This window comes from Mesoplodon densirostris, chromosome 18 (assembly GCF_025265405.1).
Source record: "Mesoplodon densirostris isolate mMesDen1 chromosome 18, mMesDen1 primary haplotype, whole genome shotgun sequence".
Classification (NCBI taxonomy): Eukaryota; Metazoa; Chordata; class Mammalia; order Artiodactyla; family Ziphiidae; genus Mesoplodon; species Mesoplodon densirostris.
The window spans coordinates 26253814-26263126 of record NC_082678.1 but is presented as its reverse complement, the minus strand read 5'-3'; the positions used below and the strand labels follow the sequence as shown (position 1 = coordinate 26263126).

General features: G+C 42.2%; 1 protein-coding gene and 1 pseudogene across 1 annotated transcript; both read left to right on the top strand.

Moving 5' to 3' along the window:
* The first annotated feature begins 3901 nt into the window (after nucleotides 1-3901).
* Nucleotides 3902-8971, top strand: LOC132478388 (RAD52 motif-containing protein 1-like). Its single transcript, XM_060081539.1, has 5 exons — nucleotides 3902-3972; nucleotides 4440-4517; nucleotides 5476-5574; nucleotides 7226-7311; nucleotides 8767-8971. Exons 1-5 carry the CDS (start codon nucleotides 3912-3914, stop codon nucleotides 8866-8868), a joined length of 426 nt encoding a protein of 141 aa, XP_059937522.1. The 5' UTR covers nucleotides 3902-3911; the 3' UTR covers nucleotides 8869-8971.
* Nucleotides 8888-9313, top strand: part of LOC132479139 (leucine-rich repeat-containing protein 37A3-like) — a 43333-nt pseudogene continuing 42907 nt past the window's right edge.

Below are 9313 nucleotides of genomic sequence, written 5' to 3'. Positions count from 1 at the left end.
ACACCAACCATAACTTAAATATTGAAGTTCCCTTAAAGTAAACTGGGAATTATAGCCCACTGAGGGAGAGCTGAGGAAGTTTAAAGGGAGGCCATGTAATGCCTGAGGATACAATACTCTAAATATTTGTTGGATTACCTTGTGAATTACACAATTAGATTTCATTTTTTGTGTTGTATTAACTTGTCAAATGTATAAACATTTTAAATATCCTGTAATTTTTAAAACCGTGTTTTGGTATTTTTTTAATTAAAAATTTCCTACTGAGAAAAGTGGAGAATATTACATTGTACCCCGTGTATGTACCACCCATATTTAACAAATGCTAACAAATACTGAAGTCCATTTTGAGCTCTTTCTCATCCCATCCCTTAGGTGTTTCTACATTTTTTATTATACCAAACATCTCAAAAGTTGAAGGGGCCTGGAACTCTTCCGTTGTCTGTCGTCAGGCCTCACTCACTGCTGCTGCCTTTTGTCTGCCTGTCAGCTTCTCCCCTCATCTTTCACTGCAGTATATAGGCGGTAGAGGGCGGAGCCAGGTTGTCTTTTCAAAGCTGGAAAGGCCAGGCCGAGAGTGGATGCGTAGGCTGGAGGGAGGCGGGAGGACAATAAGTATGGGTTTCCCCCAATGACTGAAAGCAGAGCGTTCCCATGAAACCTTTCATAAGCCGAAGTGGCGTAAAGCGAAGAAGCAGTGACCATAGGACACATCTTGCTAACGGATGCACAAAATAAATTGAGCTAAAGTACAGAAGCTCAGTGACAGTTCAAAGCTATGGTGGCTTGATGCTGAGGTGCTGAGTGTGGTTCCCAGGAAGGAGCTGGGTGGTGCCCCTTGCACCCGCTTTTGCAGCGCACAGTGCGAATTGCCTCTGTATGGGCTGCTGCACAACACGTGCCAGGCACTGTTCTCATTTTCCCCCCTTTTTTGTGAAAATAGATACCTCTTTGGATTTCTTTTGGTTGGGAAAACAGGCGCTAACATGGGTCTTTCTTAAAAGTGAAGTGGCATAAATTGAGCTTTGGAAGGATGGAGGAGACCTGTACCTTGGGGCCATTTGGTGAGGTAGAAAGTGGGGAGAGTGAGCGAGGGTGGGAAGAGGCAAGAAGAGCAGTCTCGGAACCAACAGAGATGGTGGTGGGAGGTCTGCAAGCGTGGTCCGCCGGAGCAATGTTGTGACTGTCAGGTCAGAGGATCTTAGGTCTTCTTTGCCCAGGATTGCTGCTCCCTGCATTATGAGTGGTATAGCTCAGGAGAGGCTGCGCTTGAATTCTCAATCTCTATTACTTGGACTGCTTAGTGGTCTGTTATTAATGGCAATGCCTGCTTATCACCAGTTGTTCACAGGACTTCTACATGTTAGGTTCCTTCTTTTTTTTTTTTTTTTTTTTTTGACCACACCATGCCGCCTGCGGGATCTTAGTTCCCCGACCAGGGATCAAACCCTCTCCCCGCCCCTTTCCGCCGTGGAGGAAGCGCGGAGTCCCAACCACTGCACTGCCCGATAGGTTCCTCCTTTATTTAAACACCTCCCATCATGCTCCATTGCTATGGAATAAAGCCCTCACTTCTTGTGGCATTGGAGGGCATTCTTAGCTCCTTTCCGTCTTTCTCTGACACACCTGGAGTATATCATGTGCTTTTTCTTGTCTTGGTGACTTCTTGTGCATTCTCTCTGATAAACTCCCCTGTGCTCTCCCTATCATCTCTGCACAGTGAACTTGTGTTCTTCTTTTGAGGGCAGCTCATGCCTTTCGGCAGATGGAAGGTATTTCTTGCTATTTTTCATTTGTGCTTTGCCTGTCTTGCTAGAATCTGAGTTTCTTGAAAGCAGTGATGGCATGCTTCCTCTTTGCGTATAGTACTGCTAACACAGGGCCTGGCCTCAGGAAATGTTTGCTGAACTGAATTAATAGCCAGTTCGAACTTGCCCTTGAGCCAGTGTTTTGTACTGGTGGGAAAAATCCTACACGGTGTGGACTTTGATTCTCTGAAGTGTCAGTTACAGTATTGTAAGACGGAAGATAGGAGTCTGGGATAGGAAACAGTTTTGCACCTTCTGTTTTTTTTTTTTTTTTTTGCGGTACGCGGGCCTCTCACTGTTGTGGCCTCTCCCGTTGCGCAGCACAGACTCCGGACGCGCAGGCACAGCAGCCATGGCTCATGGGCCCAGCCACTCTGCGGCATGTGGGATCTTCCTGAAGCGGGACACAAACCCGTGTCCCCTGCGTCGGCAGGCGGACTCTCAAACACCGTGCCACCAGGGAAGCCCTAGATTTCTTTTGTTAATGCAGAGCCTTAGTTTACTACCCACACCCCCAATATTGTTACCTACTTTAATTATGTGTTCTTTTTAAATTTTAATTATTTATTTATTTGGTTGCACCAGGTCTTAGTTGCAGCAGGTTGGCTCCTTAGTTGCGGCTCAAGGGCTCCCCAGTTGCAGCAGGCAGGCTCCTTTAGTTGCGGCTCGCAGGTTCCTGAACTGTGGCATGTGAACTCTTAGTTGCAGCATGCATGTGAGACCTAGTTCCCTGACCAGGGATCGAACCCGGGCTCCCTGCATTGGGAGCACAGAGTCTTAACCACTGCACCAGCAGGGAAGTTCCAATGATGTGTTCCTTTATTCATTGGCATGTAAACATAATTCTTATCTTTTTTCCCCTGTATTTTTATAAATACAGAAAAGTGAATAACATCTTAAAATAAAATGAAGGAAAGGCCTAATGTATCTGAGTTTTTCTCAGTAGCACGAAGGGAAATGTTTGCCAGCAAGAACTGTGGCAAGGTTATCCCAGATGTCAACTGTCTCTACTACCAGGGGCTCAGAGCCCTTCTGAAGCTTCCTAATTGTCCAGGACAGCTCCATTATGACTCACCGTACAGGGCCTAGCCTCTCATGCGACACTCAGCATTTAAAAATTAGTCTTCATTTCTCCTTCCCAGCAGGCAGCTTCAGTTGGAGAAAGTAATTTCATTTTCTTATGTACTCGTTCATTCACTCAGTCAACAGACCATCACTCCTCTATTATATGCCAAGATCTATGCTTGCTTCTGGTAACAAGGAAAGAATAATATATGGTTCCTTCAAGCACTTAAGGAGCTCATAAACTAGTGACAGAGGAAGATGCACAAACCAATCAATAAAGAATGAACAATGCTTTGACTTTATTTGTATTATTTGAATTTTTATGACTATATTTATATACTACACCCTGTTCAAAGTGGAAATAGATATTTAAGAAAGAACTAGTGATGTAAAAAATCCACAGTAATATGTAAGTTATTTAGAGAGTTAAGACTGGAAATATTTGCACTCTCAAAGAAGCTTGTTCATGCAGATGAACCCCTACTTCTTTTGGTTGCTTTATTTACATTTATAGAGGTATAGGTATTCCCTCTTCTAACAGGGGTTAGTAACTTGGGGAGGGGGTGCTATAGATTAAGGTCCTGATTCAGTGGCAGGTCCATCTTACCTCCTCTTCAGGTCATATTCTCAAGCAGGAGCTACAGGATGAGACGAGTAAAACAGTTCACTTCCTTTGCTTACCCCCAGCCCCATGATAGGCTTCTGCTGGGCTTCCTTGGTTGCTTTCATCATCACTTTCACCACCAGAGGTCAGGGAACCTTCCAGTTAATCAGGGGCCCTGGAAATGATGCAGAAAAGTACTGACTTAAAAATAATAAATAACATTTATTTAGGGCTGACTGTGAGCTCATTGCTTAAAATGTCCTACTTAATCTTCACAACCACTCTAGGAAATCGGTATTGATAAATCTCAGGTATATCCAAAACAAGTCTCTATGTAGGATTGTGATATTTTTAGGACTTTTATGTCTTTAGGTTCGTCTTGGCACCAGACATAAGGTGGTTCAACATAATACGCTGGCCCTAAACAGCTCCAGATGCCAAGAATTGGCAAATCACTACTTTGGTTTCAATGGGTGGTCAAAAAGGATCATCAAGGTGAACTCTGTAGATTTTCTTTGACTAACCAGACTCCTTTCAACATTGAACTCCTAGACTTTAGAGAGAAGAATAGAACAGGGCTATGGGGAGGAGATGTGAGAGCCTTCCACATGGAAGTATGTGAGCATTGGCCTGCCACCTAGAATTAGTGATAATCTCAATGACTTGGATGGCGGTGTCCATAATTTTCGCCAGTATTTGTATGGTATATGATAAAAAATAGTTGTCCATATCTAGTCATTCATTTGCAAGTCCCAACTTGATTTTGAAGCTATTGCATACCTAAACTATTACCTGGGATTGCTGGAGTTTTGTTTTTATTTCTAACAACAGGATATTTTGAAGTCTAGCCTTTAATTCATAATCCTAACAGCTTCAGGATCTTTCTAACCTTGAAGAAAGGGAAAATGAAGCTATTGTGACACCACTTCAGAAGCAAAGCCTGAAGTTCTTCTGTGCTTTAGAGGTGGTGTTGCCCTCCCACGAGTGCAGGAGAACCGAAGTTGTCATGGCTGAGGAACCTTTGGATAAGTTGGAGGAAGGTCTGTTTTCCAGTATGTTTGTGTGTGGGGAGGTGAGGGAGTGGGATTTCTCTTTTTTTCCTTTCTTTCTGAAACTCACCTTTTCAGACACATCATCACTTTTCTAAGCCACTAAAGCCCTGGGCAGATTTTTTCTGCCTGACAATATAGGTTTTTATCTTAGGCAATACCTGACAGCACCTTAAACTTTAGAATTTTAGAACTGACCGCCTGCCAAGAAGCTTAGGAGGAAGGAAAATGAGTTAGTTTTTGTTGTTGTTGTTGTTAATAATTTGTTATGTGCTAAAATATTCCTTCAAATACAGATGTCTTCTGGCCTTCAGTTATCCCAAGAAAATCATTGTCTAAAGATTGAAATAAACTCTTGTGTAAATATTCAGTCCTTTGCCTCCTATAGAAGGGCCTGAGCAGAAAAAGTTAATGTAGATCCCTAGAAAGGGGATTCCGATTGGTACTGAGTTTTTTCCTAGAATCCATGGCACTTGGGCTTAGGGTTTTAACTCAGAGGCAGGGCTGTTAGCGAATGGAGTGGAGGAGGCTCCACCATCCACCTGAGTGGGTGATGGTTGGGGAGAGGCCGGATCATCTGCACTACCGGCAAGTCTATCTCACTGTATGAATCCAGCCCTTTACGCACAGGAGAGCAGGGTCTGTAGCAGTGCAGCCTCAGCTCGTCCATTTGAAATCTGTGAGTAGTATGAGATTTGTGCACGTTCTTGGTTTCCATTTCCCATCGAGTGTTTTAGGAACTTCCAGAATAGATCTGAGCAGTAAAAATGTGCCATGCCAGGGTATACCTACAACAGAGACATTCACCCGTACCCCAGTGTTGTGCCTGCCCTTAATCACTAAGATAATGATCTAAGAATCACAGATGCATTTTTAGTTTTACACACATAACCTAGAAATCAGTTATGCAGACAGGCATTTTAAACTCATCTGTTTTGGTTGGATTTAGGGTCATTATCATTCCTTATGGAAAGGAAGGTAACCCAGAAGCTTGCTATTCAGAAGGCTATGACAGATGCATTCCAGAAACTGCTGATTGTGGCTTTAGGTAAGACCTTTTTGATTGCCCTTGAAGTACTTCAGTTTCAGTGAGCAAATAAAGTTACTTGAAAAGTTAATTGGATGAAAATAATGGTTATCTAAAACATTACATATTCTTTCATTCACCAGGTGCTTTCACAGCAGCAGTCTTAAATTTGTTCTTTGTGGCATTTATGAGAAAAATGACAGCAAATATTATTGTCCCCAGTGTTTGGATGTAGAGTGACTTGCCACAGTTCATACAGAAAGTGTTTGATCCAGTTCTTCCCCAATTGCTTGCTTATCTTACAGAATAGTGCAGTGATTATAAAGCCTTGGGCACCTGTGTTTGAGTCCTAACTTTGTCTCTTAGATTTTGTTGTTGTTGTTGTTGTTGCAATTTTAGGTTTTTCTAGCCAGAGACATTTGAAGGTATTTAATATCTCTAAGCTGCAATTTCTTTATCTGCAAATAGGATTAGTAATACAGCTTATCACCTAATGGAGGATATTGTAAGAGTAAATGAGATGATGAATGTAAAAAGCTTAGAACTATGCCTGAAACATAGTAAGCAGAGAAAATATATTGACTATTATTATTATCGTTTTTTTCTTGTTGAAGAGTTTATTAGATTATGTTTTTGAAATCAGTTTAATTTCAGTTTTCATTTCTGATATATTGGGTGAATATGATTCTTATATAATAATTGGCTACGTTTTTGTGAGCCTTGAAAGTGGTCATGCTATTGAATAGTGTTGATTGTGTTCCCTATCGAGCTATACAGCAGTGAGAATGTCACAGGCTGTGCCCAAAGGAAACTTTATGATGAGTAGATTCCCGGAACAGAATTGCTCCCCTGCTTCACAGCCCTGCAGGCTTAGAGAAAATCCGAGCTAAGTTGTCAGAGACCTTATTTGCTTGTAAGAGTTGACCCTGGATTGGTCTTGGCCTTCCAGCCTGGGCAGTCCTTCCAGTGAAGTTTGACTTCCCTGGTCATCAGGCAGAATCTCCATCAGCTGTCAACTCTGGGTAACAACCTTTAAGAACCAAACTAAATGTCTGGGTTGTTTGTCCCTAATATGCCAAGGTATTCCTTATATGTACTCCAAACTCCTTAGACCAAAAAGCCTGGTGGCTCTAGCTTGCCTTGAGGAAAGCTGTATTGTCCAAAAGGTACATGGGCTAGTTTCTGCCAGTAGAGTGTTCAAATGCTGTCTCTCTCTGTCTCTGTCTCCAAAGCTTTGTTCATTGTATCTGGTAGAAGTTTGATCCCAAGGAGTAGGCACTTGCCTTGCTTCTAATATGAAGTATCTATTATAGTCCAGTGGTATCTCTCCAGGTTTGAACTCATTTTGACCCCCACCTAATGCCTTCCTATTTCATTGTATTGTGATTGAACATTTTTGTTTCCACAGCTTTTAATTTCTATGTCATTATTCCTTAGTTCTTATTTCTAAGATCATAAAGGTTTTTGAACCAAAGTTGATACTTCTTATATATTTTTTCACAAATAATTATGATAAAAACTGGAGTGTCAGATGAGGGAACTTCTAGGAAAATGCTCTTATTTTCTTCTTTTAGAAATCAAAAGAATGTCTAATTATTGGGTGCTACCATTGTATACAGGAAGTTTTAGAACAAGAAAACTTCTGAATTGATCCTTGTTAACTTTATTTCAGAAATTGGTAAAACAGCCGTGGCATATAGACTCTGTGAAGACGTCACAGATGCTAGAACCAAAGAGGAACTACAGGATTTAATTCAAGTATGTGGAGATACAAACTCAAGGGGTACACAGCCAGTGTAGCCATAATTCAAAACAAGCAGCAGGATTTGGAAGACTTTGGCTTGTCTACTCAGCTCTGTCTTCCTTAGGAAAATGTGAAACTCTGAAACTGCTTTTGAGGCAGGGAATTTCTAGGACTTTTCCAAGTCCCGAGCCTTGTCTCTGGCCCATTATTTGAAGTTTGGAGAGCAGGATTGAGGGCCATCAGTGTACGTCTACAGTTGTGGACACAGGAGAAGACACAGGCCCTTTAGAACTCCCCTCAAATAGAATTGCAGGGATTTGGGAACAAAGTAACTATGGCCTTAAGTGTGATTATGCTACAGTGTTTTAAAACTATTCATGCCTTTCAAGTAAGGTATATTACCCAGGTCTCAGCATCTCATATATATCTTGTGTTAAATATTTTGCCGAAGCACCTTTCTGTAAACCAATTATATGGATGCCTCGAATTAGGGATTAAGTTGTCAACGTAATTTCTAAAAGAAAACATTAATGTACTGTATATAGGATTTTTATTAAAAAGGAGCAAAAAATGTGTTTCATGTCATTGAGAGCTTATTTGGGGGCTAGTTTTCTGATTATTTAACTCACCCCAACGTTGCAAAGTTTGTTTTGAAGGGAAGAAAGTAGAGAAAGGAAAGGTGGTTATGTTCTGAAAAATGTAAAAATTTTGAAAGTTTTTCCTGTACAAAATAATTATTTTAATTCAATTGAAATCAGTCAAGGAAACTTCAAACGTATCCATGTTTGGACATTAAGAAGTCTAGCTTCCTGTGAAATGTGAGAGGAAAGGACTCCGTATTGATAGTAAAGATTTCGGAAAACTGATTATAACAACAGATCCATTCCTAAATGAGGCCAATCTTGGAATCCGTTCCATTGAGAAACCATTATGTGCCAGGCACTGGAAATAAGATGAAGCTCCTTCTCTCTTGGAGTTTAGGTGTTACAGGTGTACCAGACAATTAAAAAGGACTAAAATTAAATAGATTATGAAAAGGACTGTGAAGAAAGTAAACTGGGTGCTAGTTACAGTATTTGGAGAAAACTACTTAACATGCTGACTTTAACATTCTAAGTGTCTTCTCCATGTCTGCACACAGGGTAGACCTCTGAAAAGTGACACAGTAGTTTTTTCTAGATTAATGGTTCTGTTGAGACAAGGTGGGATGGGGGAAGTTTTCCCATGCTAATATAAAGGGCCATTCACTTGGTTTTAGACACTCTTTCCCAGAATGAATTGCTCACCTGCCCCAAACCCCTCCTACAGAAGTTCTGGAGTCATCACTGATTCAGTGGTAACCTCTGACGACAGAGTGGTGAATTAATAATGAGACGTGAATACTGAGAGTTTGGAGGAAATGGCAACATTTTAGAATAATTGTAAGGTGTGTTCCCCTCCCGCCACCCTGACTGGTGCTCATTTTGCAGGTCAGCTACTTTTCTTGTCAGCCCTGTAGCCAAAGGGAGGAAGAATGTCTCTCAGACTTCAGCTTCGAGGAGGAAGAGTTCAGATTGCCAGAACTGGACTAGCACTTTTGAATTTCCCAGAATGCCACATCCTGTGGTTTCCTCGGGAAGCTCTGCATCCTTCCCAACCCCCCTCCACACCTGGGCTGCTGGAGTTTGGGGCCACTGGGGTCTGCAGCCCAAATCCCGCCTCATTGTTTGGGGCCTGGGAGGGCAGGGCAGGGTTGGGAAGGGGGCCCGGCAGGAGGTAATTGTCGCCTTTGCAAGGGGAAGGGTGGCTTGTGCCCTGGGGACTCTGGGAAAAAGGCTCACTCTGGTGGCGTGCATTGGATCTCCGCAGGAGCCTAATAAAGGTGGAGTAACTACAGATGTCATAAATAACGGGTGGGACGTTAGGTGGGGGAGGGGCGTGCGGTTGCTATGGGACGTTAGGTGGGGGAGGGGCGTGCGGTTGCTAACGGTTGCTAACAGTGAACCCTCGCGTCGCAGCGCTGGCATAACGGTTCAG

What these genes read in the sequence shown, in the direction of transcription:
- LOC132478388 (XM_060081539.1), top strand. Translation starts at nt 3,912, where the DNA reads ATGCCAAGAATTGGCAAATCACTACTTTGGTTTCAATGGGTGGTCAAA. An exon ending in ACTGCTGATTGTGGCTTTAG is followed by an intron (nt 5,575 to 7,225) that starts GTAAGACCTTTT and finishes ACTTTATTTCAG; the next exon opens with AAATTGGTAAAACAGCCGTG. An exon ending in AACTACAGGATTTAATTCAA is followed by an intron (nt 7,312 to 8,766) that starts GTATGTGGAGAT and finishes CTCATTTTGCAG; the next exon opens with GTCAGCTACTTTTCTTGTCA.